The sequence below is a fragment of the Ascaphus truei genome, chromosome 1, assembly GCF_040206685.1.
Source record: "Ascaphus truei isolate aAscTru1 chromosome 1, aAscTru1.hap1, whole genome shotgun sequence".
In the NCBI taxonomy this organism is placed as follows: domain Eukaryota; kingdom Metazoa; phylum Chordata; class Amphibia; order Anura; family Ascaphidae; genus Ascaphus; species Ascaphus truei.
Window position 1 is genome coordinate 160,886,690 of NC_134483.1, and position 23,226 is coordinate 160,909,915.

Consider the following 23,226-nt stretch of genomic DNA (forward strand, 5'->3'; position numbering starts at 1 on the left):
CAGAGAACGACAGGGAAAATACCTTGATAGCAGGCCACTGGCAGAATTTCTTCTAGTTATATTAAACAAACATTCCCTAATGCATTTTGGCTTTTGTAATGACACTTGGCAGTCCTGTCTCCAGGTGTTTAAAAAGCTCAGCGATAGATTAACATCAAATACTGTTAAATTGTCCCTCACACAATTGCACAAATCTCTGATAGCTTGTTATGTGTATAACATTTGTATGACCCGGCTCTTTCTTTAGGATTACGTATAATGTTACACAAATAGGCAGAGCATCTTACCCTGTGAGGCGGCCCATGTCATGCTTTATACTTATCACTTTTTGCTTGATTTCATTGGCAACTTGCATGCGCCGGAAAAAGAGCTGCAAAGAAGCACAATGAACTACTTTAGTGCTAGTTGAGTCCTGGAATGCTTTACTTGACTGCTTTCAGTTAAGACCATCTCTGCCATGCTGTAGGTGTCTGAAAAGCAGTATGTTGCAGGCACTTCTGGCTGCCAGTGAGTTATAGGTCCTTCTAGCAGCCAATGGGTTGTAGGTCCTTTTGGAATCCAGTGGGTTGCAGGTCCTTCTAGCAGCCAATGGGTCCTTCTGGCAACTGATTTGGAACCAATGGACTGTTCATGGTCCCTAGGCTCAACAAAGTATCCGGCCACTCCTCCTTCTCTTACCGTGCACCCCAAAACTGGAACAATCTACCGGAGACTCTCACATCCACCACCAGTTTAAGTTCTTTCAAAACCAAAGCTGTCTCACATTTTAATCTGGTCTGTAACTGTTACATATGCCTATGATATATATTATCTTAACTGTGCATGCAATGTCTTGTATATAATGTATACCCAGTTCACTTATGTAACTGTATTTGTAACTGTATTGTATTGTATTGTATGTCTTTATTTATATAGCGCCATTAGTGTACATAGCGCTTCACAGTAGTAATACATGTGGTAATTAAATAAATAACAGATAATATAAATAACAGATCATGGGAATAATTTCGGAAGAGGAGTCCCTGCCCAGAGGAGCTTACAGTCTAATTGGTAGGTAGGTAGAACGTACAGAGACAGTAGGAGGGAGTTCTGGTAAGTGCGTCTGCAGGGGGCCAAGCTTTATGTATCGTGTTCAGAATATCCACAGTGCTATTCATATGCTTCTTTAAGCAAGTGTGTCTTAAGGTGGGTCTTAAAGGTGGATAGAGAGGGTGCTAGTCGGGTACTGAGGGGAAGGGCATTCCAGAGGTGTGGGGCAGTCAGTGAAAAAGGTTTAAGGCGGGAGAGGGCTTTAGATACAAAGGGGGTAGAAAGAAGACATCCTTGAGAAGAACGCAAGAGTCTGGATGGTGCATACCGAGAAATTAGGGATGAGATGTAACTAGGGGCAGAAGAATGTAAAGCTTTAAAAGTGAGGAGAAGAATGGAGTGTGAGATGCGGGATTTGATCGGAAGCCAGGAGAGGGATTTGATGAGGGGAGATGCTGAGACAGATCTAGGAAAGAGTAGAGTGATTCTGGCAGCAGCATTTAGGATAGATTGTAGGGGAGACAGGTGAGAGGCAGGAAGGCCAGACAGCAGGAGGTTACAGTAATCAAGACGGGAGAGAATGAGGGCCTGAGTCAGAGTTTTAGCAGTCGAACAACAGAGGAAAGGGCGTATCTTAGTTATATTGCGGAGGAAAAAGCGACAAGTTTTAGAAATGCTTTGAATGTGAGGGGCGAATGTGAGAGAGGAGTCGAGTGTGACCCCTAGGCAGCGTGCTTGGGCTACTGGGTGAATGATTGTAGTTCCAACAGTAATGTGGAAGGAGGTAGTAGGGCCAGGTTTGGGAGGAAGTATGAGGAGCTCTGTTTTAGCCATGTTGAGTTTAAGGCGTCGGAGGGCCATCCAGGATGATATAGCAGAGAGACATTCAGAAACTTTGGTTTGTACAGCAGGTGTAAGGTCAGGTGTTGGAAAGTAGGTGGTGTGGATGGAGCACAGCTTCAGACGCCCTGCAATGTGAGGCAGGGAAATACAAAACCAGGCCACTCCATGTAGTATCAAAAAAATGTTCCACTTGTCCTATTTTTGTTCCCTGTATGTGTTTTCTGGCTTAATACATTTTTTTGATACTACATGGAGTGGCCTGGTTTTGTATTTCCCTGCCTCACATTGCAGGGCGTCTGAAGCTGTGCTCCATCCACACCACCTACTTTCCTGGACTTCTCACTGATGGATTGCACGCTACTGAGTCGGAGAGTGCCCCCTGGATGAGCAGGTAAAGTGCCAATGTGCCTTATAAAATCCTGCTGCTCAATGGACATAGTTCCTTCTTATTAACTCCTAAGGGTAATCAATGTGTACATCACGGTGGTTGTCCCAACTGACTCCACTTGTCACTCAACCCTACAGTTGTTATTACATTATTGAGGGGGCACTCCGTTATCGTCAGACCACCAAGCTTATGGTCTTATCTACAATTATGTGCATGAAGCTACCGGTTCAATTCTGAGCACCACATACACCACGTCTCTCTGTAAGGTCAGGTGTTGAAAAGTATATTTGTGTGTCGTCGGCATAGAGGTGATAATTAAACCCAAAAGATGTTGTTAGGTCACCTAGAGAGAGTGTGTACAGAGAAAAGAGAAGAGGTCCCAGGACAGAGCCCTGGGGTAGCCCCACAGAGAGATCATTAGAGGAGGAGGTGTTAGCAGTAGAGACACTAAAAGTACGATGGGAGAGGTAGGATGAGATCCAGGATAGAGCTTTGTTCCGAATACCTAGAGTATGGAGAATGTGGAGGAGAAGAGGGTGGTCCACTGTGTCAGATGCTGCAGAGAGGTCGAGTAATATGAGCAGAGTGTAATGACCTCTGTCTTTGGCAGCATGGAGGTCGTCAGTTATTTTAGTGAGGGCTGTTTCGGTGGAGTGAGCAGTGCGGAAGCCAGATTGTAGAGGGTCTAGGAGAGAATAGGTGTTGAGAAAATGGAGTAAGCGAGAGAATACAAGACGTTCAAGGAGTTTAGAGGCAAAAGGCAGGAGGGAGACAGGTCGATAGTTAGAAAGACAGGTAGGGTCAAACTTGCTGTTTTTGAGTAATGGTATGACTGTGGCATGTTTGAAGGAGGATGGAAAGGTTCCAGAGCAGAGGGAGGAGTTAAAAATGTGTGTAAGCGTAGGGATTATAGTAGGAGCTAGAGGTTTTAGGAGATGGGAGGGAATGGGGTCAAGAGGGCAAGTGGTAGAGGGAGAAGAGGCGATCAACAGCGACACATCCTCCTCTGAGACAGTGGAAAAAGAGTCAAGGAAGGCAGGAGGAGAGTTAGGAAGAGGTGTAGGATGGGAGGAAGAAACAGGGGATGTTCTGCCGTATGGATTCCACCTTTTCCTTAAAATAGTCAGCAAAGTCCTGAGCGGAGATGGAGGAAGGAGAGGCAGCTGAGGGTGGTTTGAGTAGAGTATCAAAGACAGAGAACAGTCGGCGTGGGTTAGACTTGTGCATGTTGATTAGTGCAGAAAAGTAGGCTTGTTTAGCTTGCGAGAGGGCAGAGTTGAAACAGGACAGCATAAATTTGTAGTAACCATGTATTATTTGTAATTTAAATCTATGCCCAGGACATACTTGAAAACGAGAGGTAACTCTCAATGTATTACTTCCTGGTAAAACATTTTATAAAATAAAATAAATGGGTTGCAGGTCCTTCTGGCATCTGATCTAGATGTGATTATTAAAATAGGTGAAGTGTAGATATTCTAATCACAGTACTCAATGGCGACGTTAGCAAGACATACCAGCAAAGAGCTAAGCTGCAAAAATGTGTAAGACCAAGGTTTTGAGCTCAATTACCAGTAGAACCCTATGAATACACCGCCCCCAAGTCATTTTACTCATTCCCTTTCTGTAACTTTTGCGACTTGTCAAGAATTGCATTCCAAACTGCGCCACATATCTGTTTACCCAATGTATTTAGCAGCAGCTGTTTGTACATTTTCTAGTGTACAGTACTTGGTGGCGAGAAATCCATATCGTGCGGTTATCCAGACGTACCTGGATTTATTGCAGCTTCAGGTGTAATAAAGAAAATGGTGTGTGATATGCTGCAGCAGCACTGCCATAGAAACTATATTACACTAGGTTATGTTGTGTTATCTGGAGGGACAATGTCACACACTACTTATGTATATATAGCAAGCTTTTCAGTGTATATATTTATATATATCTTTATTTATGTTGTGCCATCCGGGTACATTAGCGCTTCACAGCAGTAATAAACGTGACGTAATATAATTACAATAATATAACGCATAATGGGAATAAGCACTTCTGACATGAACGTAACAGTAGGTAAAGGAGTAACAATCTTTGGGATTGTGCAGTTCTTGGAGCGGCTTATTTAGATAACAATACTTGATAGCTGAAGGATTGGCAAATGGTTTTAGCTTAATTCCGAGGCAGAACGGTGGAAATTCAAAATGGAGATTTTCCTTTCCAGTGCTTGCGACAAACTTCCGATCGACGCACTGTGCAATGTGATCAGATAACAAAAAGCTTGAAGGACATAGAAAGCGTCAGACTGACACTTGTGAAATTATTTCTATATAGATTTTACAATTTAGAGCAGTTTTACCTTAATCTAGTACCTTTTTTATGTGGACTAACAACTGATATTATAAAACCAGCTTCAATTGTTAGTCCAAATAGAAAAAGGTATCACCTTACACTAAAGTACTCATTTACTCGTGGTGCTTCTAGTCCTTATTAAGTTTTCATTATCAGTATTATACTTGTACACTCTGAGCCCCTTTTGTATCAGGTAGCCCCCCTGACCACCCTATCCCACGATATGCTTTTAAATTACTGTTTATACCTACAATACAGTGATATATGTTTCATTAATTTTATATTAAAGGTTATGTTTTATATTAGGTGGTGTGAGTGCACATCTCTGTGTGTCCTCCATTTTGTTTTGCCTATTCACTCCCAATTCACAGTTTGTGCACTCACCGCTTATCACTAGGACTATCCTTCACTATGGTCAATAAGTGCGGTGATCGAGTTGATCATCAACCCCACCCCCTTTTGTCTCCCGATTCTTGGAATAGCCTCATAACTGAGGTGGTAGTGGCTAATAGAGTAAGGGAATTCAAAGATGCCCGAGATATTTCTTTAGTTCTCATTTTTTTCTAACGCGCTACTCGCCAAGAAACTCAGTACAGTACTAGATCGGTACCAGCCTATCCTAAATATGAAAGAAACCAAAGGATGAGATCAGGCCGGAGCTTTCACAGTGAATAGAAGGAGTGGGCGGAGTAGATAGGCCAAGTGGTTTCACCTTCATGGCATCACAAGCCACCATTTAGGGTCTATGACTTGACAATATTCATGAAACAAGAGACAAGTGACTTTCCCATAACTTTCCTTAACGTTACACACCGTTTCTACATTCTTCAGCAGTATGGTGGTGGTAGCCCTTTAGTTCTACTGGGAAAAAAATGAACTGCAAAAACTGGTAGTAACCCTATTAGGAAGCATTAAGTACTGGCTACAGCAGGGGTATGCAAAGTGGGGGGCGCGAGATTTTCTGGGGGGGGGGCGTGGCTTTTACAGCGGCCCCTCGCTTCCCCACAGGCATTAAAAATGAATGCCAGGAATCGCGCGAGGGCTCTGTAACTCTTTACTTCCCTTCCAACAACGCGTCTCCATGGGAATCTGGCGTCAAATAACGCAGCGGGGTCACGCAACGTGACATCACATGCCCCCGCTATGTCATTTGACGCCAGAGCTGTGCAAGGTGGGCACGAGCTGGAGGGGAGAGGATAGAGGGGCTCATGTAGGAAACTTTGCACACCCCTCGGCTACAGCAATCTATATTTACAAACGACCATAATATTTTGTACTATAGACCCTTTTCCTCATTCAATCTCGGACATATTCAGTTTGCTACAGCATGTTCACTTATAAGTGGTTGACGCAGCAGCGTGAGATTTGAACCTCCAACTTTTTAGTCATTTAGAGAGCTCTGCATGTCTTTCAATGTTTTGACATCTGAACCTCTCATCATTTTAGATATTTTTTTTGTTGGAACGGGCTGAATGTCTTTTCAATATTTTGCCCACAGAAGTCAATGCCTTCAACCCCTTTGCTAACAGAGATCGCAATCTTATCCACATCTCAAAAAGTTTTTGGCCCCTATTACACTTTCATGTGGCCAGCTAACTAATAATAAGAATATTTTTTGGGGGGGGGGGTGATATTTCACTGACAGTTTACACCATGCTGTACATTTTTGCAGGCATAATGACACTCTGCCCTGAACATGAGGCCTGAGGCACAGTGAGGTAAAGTGACTTGCCCACGGTCACGAGAAGCTGACATGCAAACCAGGTTCACCCTCTTGAAAAGAAAGCATTAAGCTTCTCCTTCCGCCGATATTCTAAATCAGTGTTTTGTTAATTCCTACCTTCTGTATTGATTAAAAAAAGAAAACTAATTGTGGTTCAAATTAACGAGATGATCTGTAATCTTATTTCAATATGCACTCCGAAGAAATTCAAACCAACGAGAAAGTACATGTTTACACAAACATACAACATACCGCAAATACCAGCTGGTTTTATTTTGAATGGACATCTTTAACTGTTTATTTTTCTTTCTACAGCGCTGTAATTCCTGTAAACAGATTTCACTTATGTAGAAAAACACAAAACATAAACAATCTTAGCTTGTTTTTTCATGCAGATAAACACAAACAAAAGCATGCATTTGGGGGAACAAAAAAACAAAAGCACAGCGATTATGATTGCTTCCTTTCCTACCTATTATATCAATCATTGGGCTTAAATGTTCTAATCTGTTGGTTGTACAGGAAACGTGATTTCTCTATGGCCCAGATACAGTAAACTCCGTTAGGCTATTTAACGTAATGTTAACCTAGATTAACGTTGTGTTAAAGGAGCAATCCAAGGTGGCGATTATTTGTGCACATCCTGCCAGGTTAAAGCTCCCGCGTCACTATGGTCTATAGGAAGCGGCGCCGGATGACGTCAAGGCTTCCTATTGGCCCGCAGGTTGCGGGAGCTTTGAAAAGCGGCCATTATGTGATCTCTGCTAGCCGAGCGGAGTGCCTCCTGGCACCCGCTACAGAGAGAAGTATCTCGGGAAGTTGGGGTTCAGCTCCGGAGACCCCCTGCTTCAATCCTTGGTTAAAAATTAAAATCGCCTGCTTGGATTGCCTCTTTAATAGCAACGCTTTTTTCACTAACGTGAATAATGGAGCGTTAACCCAATTTTACGCATTTAACCCTTTGAGTTCTGAAGTGGTGGCAGCAGCACCCAAGCGCCATAGCCCTTCCAGCATGCCACAGAGTAATCGCATCATTGCGGCATCACTGATGACACGAATGGAAGACTCCGCTCAGATCGCCGTTAACGCTATATGCGCCCCCTCCATCCCCCCTAGAAAACGAGCAACAAGGCCATGATGCAGCTACCAAGTCCCCTGGAGTGCCGCATGCCATGACGTGGTAGCTACGTTGTGGGGCATTTAAGGGGTTAAATAGCGCGGCGTTTATTTTGTATGGACGTTAGTGGTGCTGAGACGCAACGCATGTGCAAGCGAGGCGTTATCCTAACATCGCATATGCACTGAAGGCCGGCGGCACAGAGAATTAACGTTGTTCTATGTCACCCAAAGGCGGCGTTACTCCCATCCAGACCCAGAAATAGGCCTTTTTGCAGGAGAGGAGCGAGATAGAGATAGGTTGAGGAATACCTGTGAACACACTCGGGTAACCTGGGGAATATGCTCATTTCAGTCATTTAAATATACTTTGCATCTCCCGCGTGCCTGGATATGACAGCTTTTACTGTTGGGCTAAAATAACATGGCGACAAGCCCACGCTAATGACTTGCACAACAGCCGATGTGTTCCCATATAACCAGCTTTGTGGATATGCGTTAATAACATCCGTTCCTGTTTTAGGTGACGTCCCTTTATCTGCCCTGATTTAACTCTGCGGATCTGACGTCTTTATTTGTTCTGAATGTTTGTGATTATTAGATCATATCGAATGTCAGCTTGTTCGGTTATCATGTCTTCTTAGAAAATGTGCAAATCATGATGTCCCGCAGTGTTTACTAAGCAGTGTTATCCTATAAGACACATTCTGGCGCTGGAAAACACCTTATTTCTTTCAATTGAAGAGGAACTATACATGTCGGTAAAAAAAAAAAAGAAAGTGTAGTGGTACTCTGAGGATGTAAATAAAAAATACCATCACGCTCCAACCACTGAGTAGCCCACCCGAAAGTAGCTTATGGAATAGCACTGCTTAGTATATGTTGACCTATATCCTTTCACTGTATTGATTTAAATGGCTACTCAGCCGAAACTCCATTCACTAGAACAGCTGTACTCTGTAGTAACATTAATTAATTAGGATAACTAATACTCTTGAGGAAATATAAAGTTGGTATAAGAGCTGTGTATAGTAATGCACACTTACTGGAATAGCTTTTATTCTGTAATAATGTTCATTCATTGAATGACTAGTACTCTATAGCTGTTACTCTGCAGTAACGTCCATATATAGAGCAGTTGTTACTCTGTAGTACCGTCCATATACTGTACAGAACAGTTATTACTCTGTAGTAACGTCCATTCACTGGAACAGCTGTTACCCTGCAGTAACGCATTAAAAAACAAAATACATGAGACACTCCCAACTTTAAGAAAAAATGAGTCAAATTCCAGGTGCTCCTAACCCAGGGTCAGACCTGCTGCTGTCCAAGATATCTAAAAACATGCGGAGAGGAAGGGCTCTTGTCGAGGTCGTAGGTAGGTGCCAGGAGAGTAGTCAGTGTCCGGAGTGCCGTGGTCTGGGGTAGGAGCCAGTAGGAAGGTAGTTGGTCCGATAGCCGTGGTCAGGGATGGAGAATAGCGCATGGTCAGAGGCAAGCCAGGGTCGGTAATCCAGAAAGAGGTCCTAAAGTCAAGCCGGGTCGGTACACAGAAGAGATAAGCAGCAGAGGGTTAAAGCACAACAGGAACAAGGCAAGGCAGGGACGTGGGTAAACAAGGCTTCCATGAACTATGCTCAGCCAAAGAATGAAAGGAAAGGCTGAGCATATATAGGAGAGCTGGACGAATAGGGCTGAGGGGAGAAGCGGAGGCGGGGCCTCTGCGGAAGCAGGGTTAGGCTGCAAGGTGCAGGGCACAAGTGGGAGAGAGATTAGTGTTGACGCGCAGCTGTGGAGCGGTGCACGCACATCACGTGTGCGCGCCACGCGGGGCAGCCGCATGGTACCAGCGGAGGTGTCGGAGCCAAGTTCCGTGTTATCCTTGAAAGCCCTCCGTGGGCGCGCGCGCTCTAAGGTGTGCGGGAGGCTGTACAGCAGAAGGCAAGGAGGAAGCGCGCCATGAGGAACATGCTCTCTGACCGCTTGCAGCGGGATGCTGTGCAGCAGGAGGTAAGGAGGGAACACGCCGCAGGGGACGTGTTCCCCCGATTCCTTACATTTATTAGCCTCAAAGGACCAACGTTATGGCTGGCATAGCAGCCTTTCTCAAGGGCAAAACATAATAAAGTGCATACACAGTGAGTCTTAATACCGCAACTAATTACTCGTGCTCCTGGTGTGTCCGCTTCTCTTCACGCCGTGGCACAACAACAGCGGCCCCTCCATGACGTCAGAGCCCACACGTCTCCGCATGTCGACGCTACATCTGACGGACGTCGAGTATGGATGTCATCACACAGACGGACATGCGCAGTAGGGTAGCACGTCTGGCGTGCTCGCCTGTTTAATGCAGAGGGGGGTGGGTTCTAATCCTGCTGGGGTGGTGCTCCCTCTAATCACTGGGAACAAAGTGGCACACATTCAAAATAAGTTCTCTCGCATCTTAAACCCAGTTCTTCTTATGTTGATTCTGTTCATTTTCAGAATTGTTAGTCCATGGGTGAAGCCCTGAGTTAGACACACTGAAGAGATTTTATAATTAGCCCCTGATTCACCTTGCCTGTGGGGAGACAGGGTTAACGAGGAACAGTTCTAATATCATTTCCTTACACCCATTCCGGTAAATCTGTGTATTCCGTAAATCCCTTTACATGGTTGTGGGGAAAGCTCTAGATATGCATAAAGAGCAGCCGCAGCAGTGTACCGTACCCGCTATAAAGACATACAGTGTACCAAAGTATCTAACTTAGGGGGTTATCTTTGGTCCACAAAACATCCTAATTGGAGACTTGTCATTCAACCCTTTTGGATGAAAGTTTGTATCCAGGGCTGATGTCAGCCCTAAAAGTTATCCGTGCTCAATGAAGACATATGAATGTACAGATTTGGTGCTTGGAGACCCTTAAAAAGGAAAATATGTATCCATAAGTGTAAATAAATGACCCCTCCTCACAACCACCAGTATAGATAGAAACAAGTAATTCAAGGCAACTGGCTGATCTCATGTAGCACCAATAATCGTGCCTGACTTGTACTCACGGTTAACCGTTAGTAGAACCTGGGCTGAGGAGGGGAACCACGTGATGTAAGCTGTGTAGCTCCAAGCTGTAAGGACAGCTGATGAAAAGAGGCCCGATAAAGCTGGGAAACTCTTCAAGGGGCTGACCGATGTCCGTCAGCTCCTCCGGTATAGGTTCTGTCTGCTGAACATTAAGAGTGTGACGCCGTAGTGACCGGAACACCGGGGAATCAGCTGGGCACCGCGCGGCTCGGCTTGTGTAGTTTTCCCTGCTCAAAGGCACAGTGCAGGATGTAGTAATGGATTTCAGAGTGATCTCCAGCGTGGCGCGCATCGAGGCAAGCACATAGCTGATAGAGAGAGTCGCATAGAGAAGAAACCGGAGCACGGCTTCCCAAACGAACGGTTAGAGGCAGGACTTAAAGAACAAAATGTATTGGTTTAAAAACAAGTACATGGGTAGTCCTGGCAGGTACTCTGACGCGTTTCACGCACAGGGCGCTTTGTCAAAGAGTAATCTGCCAGGATAGAGAGGAACACTTATAATGGGTAACTATTTAGGATGTACTGTCTGAAGTGTGAAAATTTGTTTCCCTGCTCCGCCCTGAAGGGTTTTCAGTACCTATTCTATTCCCATCATTTTTAAAGATGACGTAGGATGTTTACACGTTTTGGAGTGCTTTTATTCTCCTCCTCGTGCTATTTTGCTCTTGTGTTCAATGAACCTGGTTTTAAGCATTCTGCTAGTTTTCGACAGGTAAATGACATGCGTAGATGTGCAAGTTATCCTCGATCTTATAGGAATTGTTATCCCACCATGTGGGGGGAGTAAAGTGATTGCCGGTGTTACAGACTGAGCAGCTTAGGCATTTAAAACATCCAGGTTTGGTCCCACTCAGAAAGTCTTGGGCCCGGTAGTGAGCCTTGTTGTCCTCCTTAATAAGTCCGCCCGCTATATTGTGTCCTCTTAGTTTAAGCAATTTCCTGTGTGTTTGTAAAGTCTTTTTAACACATTTACTGGCTTTCGTATAGTTAATAGCAGAGATGATGTCTTCTTAGCTTCTTTTGTTTTGACCTCTCTGGAAAACGCTATATATAAAGCTGAGGTGGGCGAGCTGTTGTCGCGCCATGGCACAAAGGGAAGCGGCCACATCGGAGCACGGGGAATTAGTTACGGAATTAAGAGTCACTGTGTACGCACGTTATTCTGCCATGTCCTGGAGAAAGGCTGCTGTGCCGACCAGAACGTTGGTTCTTTTTTCGCAATAAATTCATTTTTCTTGTGAACCTAAATAGTGCCCATCCGCTCCGCATGTGTTTTGACTCTGCATCTGTCCATTTATAGAACAGCTGTTACTCTTTAGTAACTACCATTCACTACAACAGCTCTGTACTAGTGTTCATTTAGTAGAACCGCTGTTACTCTGTTGGTATGTCCATCCATAGTGCAACTGTAATCCATAGTAATGTCCATTCATAGAAGAGCTGTTACTCTGTAGTAATGTCTATTTATAGAACAGCTGTTGCTCCGTAGTTGTGCCTTTCATGCTTTCTTACAGTAGGAAATGTGGGTAACCGGTGCATCAAAATATGAGTCCCAATAATAAATAATGATTCTTCCGTAGGGAACACTCCAATATGGTGGTGAGCAATGATAACATACCCTAATAGGGCAAGGGACTAGTACATAGTGCTAGCCAGCACAATGAACAGTACAAAGATTGTCACCACCATAATAACTTAGTATAGTAACGCGTAGGTGTGCATTTTCTGCGTGATCCAGGGGTGATGTTTGCTCCCTTCATTTATTAAAAGTATTTTTTTGCTACCATTAGCCTCCTCCATCATTTGCTGGCAGTGCACTGCCTTTGTTCACCCTTTCTTACATTAGGGCCCATCACAATCATCAATGTGTATGACAAAACCAATACACTTTATTAAAAGAATGTATTTTCAGATTCAATTAGTTATATACTTGGTTATATGTGTAGCACAGTTTCCCCCACTCCATGGGAGATGTGGCGGCTACTGAGTGTGTGGTGCATACCTGTGACTCACAGGAGGCCTGAACCTCCGCTGCTGGGAGCCCGCGGTGTTCCTGATCCGTAAGGTGACAGCGCCTCCACCTACGCGGGATCCTAACTATGGGGGATAGCCCCGTCACAGGACCCAATGCAATAATACACACACTGATATACTGTTTACTGCATGCATATGAAAAAGGAATAACAATATACCACCCACACCAAATAGGCCACGCACCGCCGTAACCCCCCAGTGTCCACACTTGGATGGGATATTTCCCCAAAGTACTGAGGGGACCCAGGCTATATATGTTTACATTCAAAACCTGACCATATTTCGTGTGAGATATTCTGAATACAGTAGTTGTGCTATTTCAAAGAGGAGCTTATTGTAAAGTTTTTATTTTATTTTTATTAACGGTTGTTTTCATTTTGCTGAGTTGTCCTTTAACGTTCATGTCCAATCCGTTTAGTTTACTCTTTAACACATTTCAGGCTTTGACATGAAGAAGTGAGAGTCACTTCTGCCCTTTTCCTTCTCGCTGAATCAGTCAGCACGAACGTGATTAGTTAGATTTCTCTCTCTCTCTCTCGTTTCTTTGGATATAGCGCTGGTAAGAAAATATTGACACAATGTATGACATACATTGACATGTATTATTTCTATGCGAAGGGATACTATGGGCCAGGATCACATTACTGTATTAACAACTCGTGTTCAGCATTACAACATTAGCTCCTCAGTATGTCCATGTTTAAGGCTGTTCTTCAACTTTGTAGTTGTTTTTTTTTGTCAATCATTAGTATGGCATAACATTAAATAGTTTCTTCTTAAAATCCTCCCGGGTAATTGTCTGTTTAGAGATGGAGGGGGCTGTAGTGTAGCAAGTTTCTCTGACAGTCAAGGGATTAACGATGCCTTTCCCTCCCTCCCCCACAAATTCATGTTTTTAAGATGACAAGGAGCAGGGTGTCCTGGGCTAGGACCAAGCCGGCCTTAATACTGGAAATACGCAGATAATACTTGAAAACGAGAGGTAGCTCTCAATGTATTGCTGCCTGGTAAAACATTTTGATAAATAAATAATGTTGGGAACCTCCTGCTTGAAAATATCCATTGGCTTCAAAGTGCCAGCTGTAAAAACAAACAAAGGACACGTGAAGGAGGGGGAACACAGCACGTGAAAGTGATGTCCCCGTTGTTTCTTGGGTTGCTGGTAACCATATTGAAGTGCAGGAATATCAGGGCATCGGAGCTGAAGATGATTATCTTCCAAACCAGGGATTGCTCAGGGCTAGCACTGAGGTAATCCCTCTCACGTATATAGAAAAATAAATAAGAAAATCCCTCAGATGAGAGGATTGCTGTGCGAGAAGATACTGTACTTCGTGGGGAGTAGATGCCAGAGGTGGGAGGCTGATGGGAAAGGGATTTAAAGATAGGTAGCAATCTGTGAAAAGTAAATGGATAGAGCACTATTGGGGATACAGACTGTATCAAATATTGCAAACTGGTGCATCATTTATGACTCTGTGTGACCCTGTGTCAATATATGAAGGTGCTTTGCTCCTTCCCCCCCCCCCTAATTTGCTAATCTTGGGTGGTGGTTATAGGAGGAGTTAGGGGAGGAGAGAGACAGCGCAGTATTATAATGAAATTGAATAAAAGTTGCGCTTATACTGTAACTGATGCAGTTCTCCTCTCTTTACGGCGACTAAAGCGGTTAAGTTTAGGTGGCGGTAGCCTCTACTTGAAAGGGATCTGCGTTAAGTGTAAGATTTGAAAGATTCATACATATGTCGTTTGATGCAACATTTTGATATATATCCCCAGTGTTTCATGTACTTGTGCTTTCACTGGTCAGTGCAGGGGTGGGCAACTTCAGTCCTCAAGGGCCATCAACAGGCCAGGTTTTAGGGATATCCCTGTTTCAGTATAGGTGATGCAGCCAAATTAATCTCACAAGTAACATTCAGTTGATACCGCACTCCTTCCATAATATCTTTAATATTTCTCTGATCTCAGCTTGTTGCTGCTGGCTAGAGGGATGACCGGGGTCTCCCCTCCACCATCAAACCATTAACATCAAAAGTAAATCTCCTCTTGTTCGCCGCACTATTCAATCATACGTCTCTTCCGTTGAATCTTTCAAACATTTATGTAGCAGACTTCTTAGGAAACGCACCCCGTTTCGGTGCAAACCCCCTTTCTCAGGTGCGATGTTTACAGTAACTTTACAAGCACCTTTGAATGGTTATTGCACAAAGCAGTTTGATAAATATTTACTGTCAATTTGGATGATTGTTTTCGTTTGTCACCATTTCTTACGCCCATGAAGGCTCTGGCTGTGACTTGCAGAGTTGACCCGGCTTGTAAATCCCAGGCGGTTTCACTGCTGTACTTCTGCCTCTCAGTAGCACTGAACCTCACAGCCCTTAAGCCATTAGGGCGCAATTAATCGTGAAGCAACGCTGTGCAGGCCCCTCGGGCAGCAGAGGGATTATGAAAGGAGGATTTCCTTGCTTTGCCTTTACAGCTTTGTACATTGGAATCAGAATACACTTGGCAGGTAGCATGTAGCAATTCTTTTTATCATTTTTGATGTTACCCATAGGAGACATATTGGTTCTTTTTAATTCACTAGTTTAGCTTTGCAGAAAGCCGGTTCTTATTTCATTAGCAAGTAAAGGTTACGTTTTCATTTCACACCATTTAGCATTCACTTTAATCTAGCGGTCTGTTCATTTCCTCAATACATCTGTAGAGTAACAATAAATGTTCTTATTTGTTTTCTTCGTTTCTCTTCCTTTTTGAAGGAGGTCTTCATCATTGTTTTTAAAGGGGTTACTTTTTCCCTCTATTAATGTTATATTGGTCCATTGTTGCAAGCTGACAATGAATGAGTCACAGTGTGCGTCTGTTTTTTCGTGTCGAGTGATATGGAGAAAGTGGACTTATGATATAATTGGTATCAATTTCTACGTCTCGTAAATGTAATGGATTAATGCTAACTGGCATGTTATTTCCAGTTATTTCGTTAGGGAAGTGATTACAGGTGGAGTTAGGGGAGAAAATACACAGCTTTAAAGTGGAGTAGGTTTTATCAACGTTTGCTATTTTTCTTCTGCGTGTGGATAAAATGCTCCGGGTCTGTGAGGTCGCACTAATCTTTTCAGTTGGCAGGTCGGTATCAAATGTCAGTTACAAAGAAGGACAGGATCCCTGTTGGTATGCACTCTATACTAGAGGAAGAGATAAGGGAAATTAGTATAAAATAACTTTAATTCAAAACAGTTCAAAATAATTAATGATGGGTAAAAACAATATTAAAACAAAAAGAGAACCGGCGCCTTACAAGTCCATGTGTATGAGTCTTAAAGTCCAAAAGTGAAGGAAGTGTCCAGAACTCTCCTGATCCTGTCCTTCCAGGTGATTGGATGATGATACGGCCGTGAGTTCCGTGATATGTGGACCAAACACAGAAAAACATAGATGTAGTTTACCCACCCAACTAGCTGAGTTAGGTACCTCTTTAGTTTTTTTTATTATCCTTGTGTGTTTGTCAGTGTCCGTGTCGTAGTGATTGGCTAACACTGTTTTTACCAATCAATATTTATTTCTTACCATTTTGAATTAAAGTTATTTTATACTAAATCCACTTATCTCTACCTCTCGTACAGAGTGCATATCAACAAGGATCCTGTCCTTCTTTGTAACTCACTGTACCATGCGTATATCCCTTGGTGGTTGTTTGAACTGGGGCGCTCCCTAGGATTTGTGGCGGAGAAAGTGCTGCAACGCCTAAGCTATTCAAATAAATTGGAATATAGATATGTGATTGTGTACGAAGTGTAAAAGAGTATATAAAAATATATACTGGCCCTTTTTTGATGATTTCCTGGTTGCTGCTTGACTTCGGAGAAGGGAATTCCGTCTCCTTCTTAGCGTGGCAGTTGTAGTGTGAAGGTAGTCAGCGCAAACCTCATGGGCCTCCCGATGTCGATGGAACCGAATGAAATAAAAGGATATGGATAAAAAGAATTAAAATCTCAGTGTATTAGATACACATGTGGGGGATGGGGGAAGAGGGGGGGGTGGGTGAGGAAGGGGGGAGGGGGGTAAGGGCAGGGGGTGGAAGCAAGAAGGAGGATAATGCTGGAGGGGTTGATATTTGGTTTTCCACTTTAACTAATCAACGAATAAATAAAATTATGGATTCAGTGACTCACACGGGCTTGTGTGGTGTCTCTCCCTCAACGCTGACTGTAGTGGATTTATTACAGACTCATATGCTGGAGTCTCAATATACATAAAACTCACACGGCCTGATGTGAGTCCTTGTCCTCAGAGGGTGATGTCCTGTATGGATGGTGTCTGGGTTGTCTCAGCAGAATTATCCCCCGATGGGTGTAGTGTGTGAGTGTCTCCTCTCCCCGTTTCCCAGATGACCAAAAGGAGTGTATGCCAACAAGGGTTAACAACAATAAAAAAGGTCTTTAATGGGTATACAGTGGAGACATAAGCATAAGAAATGCAAACATGTGGTGAACCATAAAATGTATAGCACAATCTATGACACAATGAAATAAAATAAGACACAATGAAATAAAATGAAATAAAGTAAACACAAGGACTACACTCACACTTGAAGTCAAATAAAATGGCTCAGCTCCTGCCGGAGCTCATTGAGAGAGGGACCCAGCACACTACAGGACATCCGGTGCAGATCCCCTCTTCCGGTTCCACTGCCGGACGCGCCAGTGGGAACAAGAACGGAGGAGGAGACCGTGCAGGAGTGTACCGAGCGGCTGAGGCTGGGCCATTTTATTTGACTTCAAGTGTGAGTGTAGTCCTTGTGTTTACTTTATTTCATTTTATTTCATTGTGTCTTATTTTATTTCATTGTTTCATAGATTGTGCTATACATTTTATGGTTCACCACATGTTTGCATTTCTTATGCTTATGTCTCCACTGTATACCCATTAAAGACCTTTTTTATTGTTGTTAACCCTTGTTGGCATACACTCCTTTTGGTCATCTGGGAAACGGGGTGTACTCTGTAATGCTTTGGGCGAGATTAGCTATGGACAACGTAATGAACAGTAGAAGTACGGACTAGAGTTACAGGTTTTTGGCAATTTTATTCTCAATGTTTGTTTTTGTCAATTAAACTATCAATCTCCCCTATCAGTGGGATTTTGTTTAGAGAGATTAATTTATTATTCATTTATTTAACTTTTGTTGAGGGGTGTCTCGGACCAGAACTTCTCCAATTTTACCGACATTTTCCGGAAACATTTACCTCCTGGTATGTTTTAACAGTGCCATTGCCAGCAAACCAATGAGTAAGTAAGACAATGTTGCTGTGACATGAGGTGTTCCAGTTGACTGGCGTGCCAGGCAGCCATTTTGTTACTACTGTAAGTGTAAGTAGATGAACACCCGACGAGCCAAAGTACTCCCAGTGGTTAGATTGGCAAAGTTCTCCTGCAGATGGACCACCCAGTTTAGGGAGGCTTGAAAAACGTGATGTTAATTTGTTGAGAAAGGCTTGATTCATAGGAGAACAGAGCCAGTGTGAACCTATTGTGCTGAACAATCTTGTGCAAAATGTACCAAACTTGTAAACGTACCATTGTAATAACTACTTTTAAAGTCTTATTATCACTCCAACTCAGCAAACCACTTAAGCATTATTTCTAGTGTCGGTCACTATCCAAATCAGTATGTGTTTTTTGTTGTGATATTCCTTGTTGTGCAGTTCAGAGTTAGGCTTTTGGGTCTAAATATTATTAATAACATTACAATATACTCACTGGTTAAAGTGCCTTTAAAACAAATTTAAAAAAAAAAATCTATTGGTACTGTGGCACATTTCAAGAAAGTCTGAACCAGTTAAACTCTGGGCCAGGCTCATTATATATAACGTTTTGACAGTATTTGTGCTCTAAAATCACAGAGGGAGAGACGTTTTAAAATAGATCTTTACTTTAAAAAGGATGGGGAGCTCAAGGTTTGTAAATAAAGCAACGATACTGGATTTAAAAATAAAAATGCGTTGGTGCCATCAGTATTATCGCCATTCGATTACTGAACATGTCTTTAATTATGAAACAAGTGTTACATGTGCCAGGAAAGCTTGTACATGGCTGCATGTTTCATTCTGCTATTAATGCCAACATGCTGTGCAGTAAGATGCTTTGTGGGCCTGCAACTTTAAGGAAATGTTTGGCCTACATTTAAAATATGCCATAGCAAAAAGTTATATTCGAAGCAAACAATAGCTTGTGCCATGCCCAGTAGCTGTGCAGAAATGGAAAGCTCTGACTAGGTGTGTGCAATCTGGTGACTGTGTTTTTCTACAGTATGAAACAGCACAGCGCTGTCAATCATTAGTGAAAACGCGGATACCTAATCGGGTTTGACCTCAGTAACGTCATTTATAATTATTTGTTAAGTGGGTATATGGATTGCTGATTTAATGAGGGTTGTGTCATTTTAATGGTTACAGAAAAAATGCTATTTTGTGGCAAGGAATATATCAAGTAACAGGGGAATTAGAACTGGAGTATCCTTGAGTTTCAACATACTCATAAGAGAAGCAGATAATACTGTAAATGGAAGAATAACTCAAAATGAAAGCACACACCAAATAAATACTTTTCTTTAAAGATATATTTTATTTAGACCCAGAAGAATACACTCGCATTTGTAAAGCGATGGTGAGTTTTTAAATATACAGCTCAACCCCGTTATAACACGATCCGTTACAACGCAAATCCGCTTATAACGCGATGTAAGCGTGGCTCCTAATTTTCGTACTTATGAATACTTTACAACACGATTATGGTTATCTTAAATACTTTATTGTACAATGCATACAATTGTACATTATTTCTAACGCGATCCGCTTATAGCGCAACGTGATTCTTTGGACCCAAGATCAGCTTTATAAGGGGGTTGAGCTGTACCTTCAGTTGTGAATCGAACATTAGAAACACAAGGGGAGGTTTGTACAAGTCGGAGGGGTTTTGTCACATATTAGTAATATTATTATGTATCACATACATAACCTATGAGCCTAGGCTTTATCTGAGAAGGTCCTTGTCTGTGTTACTGATAATGTGACTATTCGATTCTTTCCATCTCTAGCATCCAACTCTCTTTAACATGTCTCATATGTTTTTTATTCAATAATGATTTAAAAAAAACATTTGTTTTATGCGATAAGGATGGGAGAGAGGGTCCTTTGTAATATGTTATTATACTGTGCACACTGACTCTACCTCCCTCTACCAATTATGACAAGTAGCTATACCACTAGTCATTAGGGGCATTGTGTGTGTGTGTGTGTGTGTGTCTGTGTATATGTGTGTGTGTGTGTGTGTGTGTGTGTGTGTGTGTGTGTGTGTGTGTGTGTGTGTGTGTGTGCACGTCTGCAGGGAGGGTATCAGTTGTTAGGCACACATTTTCATATTTTTGCACTGGGAAGTTTGGAAATTGCTGTACTTCAGTTATCAAGACCAAAAACAAGAACCCAGTCTATAAAGCCAGGAACCCCATCTTACCATACACCAGATGCCCTGCAGACAGTAATCACCCATTCATATTTTGCAGCCTCACTTACGTATGCTCCTCAGACCTGGGAATCATCACGTCTGTGTTGTCCTCTTCAGCACTGTATAATGATAGTGCTTTATGAGAATATATATAATTTTAGTGAGTGAATAGGTTATGAGCAATAAAACTCCTTGTGCTATTTAGTGTCAATGTGTATTTAGTTTTAGCTCTGCATTTGGTGGTCACAGTATAATAATCCAATACTGTTGCTATAAGTGAATAAGAAAGTTTAGAAGTGTATATTTCTTTGTCATTTTCACCATGAAATACGAGTGTTGGTTGCTTCATCTTCTGTACACGTTCTTTATCCCTCTCTATTGCACTCTGAGTTATTACCTGCATAATATTATCAGGTATACTTTATTCTGCCTTTTCTCATGCACTTTGGCCCGTATTTGATCCCTGGCATACTCCCATATTTAGGATACCTTTATACTTATCCCAAGCATTTTTTTAATTCCCTTATTGCTTTAGCGTGCACCACTTTTGCTGGTGGACTGTTCCATGTATCCACTTCTCCTTTAACCCTTTTTCTACCTTACATCATACCCAGGTGTCCATGTGATGTACCGAGGATGTCATACTATTAAAGCTAGTTTTCTAGAGGTAGATCGCGTTCACTTCCACATGGTTGGTTTGATATTTATAGCACTAAACATACTCTTCGGGGCAGGGACTCCTTGTCCTGGTATTACTTTTATGTCATTATGTGTAATATTAATATTATGTTACGTGTATTACTGCTGTGAAGCGCTTTGTACATGAATGGCGCTATATAAATAAAGATATACATACAGTACATAGCGTGTTATTGGCATGCTCTACAAGACGGAATTCGAGGAGAAAGACATGCATGCACCAAATGAAAGCAAACTATGAAAAGAGTCTCCGGCAGAAAAGCCTTACAATCTAAGTTACAGCGTATTCGGGAGACTTACCTCTGTAAGGTAGGACAGTATGTGTGTTTTCAGTGCCCTATTGACGTACTTGGTGCAATCACGTGACGTGGAAGTGCCAGTGATTCGCTGGCACCACCCCGTTCACTCAAAAGGTTAACAGAGATTGCATGATAGGGGAGAAAGTGCATTTGTTATGTGTAGTAAAGAATGGCTTCTTTTTCTAGCATTCCTCTTCTAATTAAAACGCTTCCGTTTTACAAAGGTATTGAGGTGCCCTGGATGCACTGGAAAGTGTAAGATCAGATCTTCCACTCATTTACCATTTTGCTATATTCAGCACTGTCAACATATGCTATGATGCTCTGTCATGGAGAAAGCCACATACAGTACTATAATTTTTTTGGGAGGAGTGGGGAACCTTGATCTGTGTTTCACTAACAAATGCTCTTTCATATTTTATTGGCAGGGCTGGCCCTTCCAACATGGAGAATCCATTAACTGCAGCTGACTGATTCACTAATTACTTGTGGACCAGCAAATCAGAACCTTTACTGCGTCCAGCACAATGAATGGAAGGACATGCAACATGATCCATCGGACAGTTGGCACCCCCCAGGGACCTGGTATGATCAACGGGCAGCAGATCCCTCCCATCAGGGTTAATACAGGAACTCCCTGCCCATCGTCTAATAGTGCCACTCCCAGTCCGGCTAATGGAAACCTATATTTGAAGATGCCTTTGGGAGGTGGCGTAGCGCCTCAGAGCAGTGAGAGTACCATCCACTTTCCTGCTTTAAGTGCCAGGAGGAATGTCACTACAAATGGGAAGCCTATATTCCAGGTGCCCCAGCCTCCAAACATGCACCCATCCCCATTGTCCAAGCCAAAGCAGCACGAGTTCGGAGCCCCCTTTCCAGCCAGCTGTTTGAAAGGTAGGTACAGAAAAGAGATGTTCAGAGAACGTAAAGCAGCAAACTTCATTGAACATAAATTATTAACCTTATCAGAACCAGCTCTCAGAGCAAAAAAAAGTGCTCTGGTCTTTCCTCTTCAAAGCCCTGAAGACACCCACTAACCCACTAACAGTTTCTCATGGAGTAGCACGATATATTAAATATGACTTATCTTCTCTGTCAGCATCTTCTTACACAGTGAAATCTCCCACGTAAATGCAGCCAACCTACTGTAAATCTGCATCTTGACGACACTCTTATCCATCCCTGGTTTTCCGAGTCTCTGTATTTTGCAGAACGGTAGCACTATCCTGAAACAGATTGCACTGGGGTTTAAAATGAAGAAACACGGGTTAGGAGTTAGGTTTGTAATACTGTATCAATACCTTCAAAAGAGTCACAAAGCATGGAGTTAACATGGAAGGCCTACTTAGGGTTGGCAGCTAAATCCAGACAAGTGGATGCAGTCCAGGTTTTTTCTCTTTTATCAAGTAAAACTGAAAGGCTGCTAACCCCCCCCCCCAAAAAAAAACTAACACTGAGCCAATCCATGCCAGTTGGCAACCATACAGTAGTCCCACCAGAAACGTTTAAAAACTCTAGAAAAGGAAGCTCTTTTAGCGGTTAGATGGACCTTCCAACAATGGTTTTTTGGTTCTCTTACTGAGATGAAACAATATCATTTTTACTAATGGTAAAAGAAAACCGTAACATCTTGGTGCACGAGTAGCTCCATTTCCTGCAAAATGGCTGCCACAGACACGGGCCGTATTGTGCCGGAGGGCTCATGGCACTCAGGCACCGCAAACCCCCCTACAGCCCCACCCCCAGGGTTAAAAGTCCGGTATTGGACAAAAGTGAAGGACAGTGGAATATTTACGAGGTTAAATGTAGCTTTTGACACTTAAAAAAAAAAAAAAAAAAGAAGTATTCAGAGGTAGCCAGGCTTAATGTCCCCGAAGCCACAGTACAATGGTCACAATTCCGTGGGCTTCCCTCAGAAGCGCGTACAGTGAGTGTGGCTATATCTGTAAGCATTTTCAAATACGTTTACTAAGTAAAGGGCCACGTCACCTTCAAAATTGGCTTTTAATGCGTAGTGAATTTTTTTAGCTAAAAAAAAGAGGCACATTTTGATTAATTCGCAAACTTTAGCGACAAATTTGCACATCTCTATTTTTAATATCTCATTGGTAAACAGTCTTTATCTAATAGTGTCTTTTGGTTTCAAGACTGTTTGCCAGCCCACAAAGCCTCATGCAAG

The 23,226-nt window shown here is 42.7% G+C and overlaps 1 protein-coding gene across 1 annotated transcript in view; it reads left to right on the plus strand.

Moving 5' to 3' along the window:
• Positions 1-23,226, plus strand: part of GLIS3 (GLIS family zinc finger 3) — a 430,025-nt gene that overhangs the window by 4,578 nt on the left and 402,221 nt on the right. Inside the window, exon 2 of the mRNA XM_075597019.1 lies at positions 21,476-21,941. Coding sequence (XP_075453134.1) covers positions 21,575-21,941 — 367 coding nt within the window. The 5' untranslated portion in view covers positions 21,476-21,574. The remainder of the gene's footprint in view (positions 1-21,475; positions 21,942-23,226) is intronic.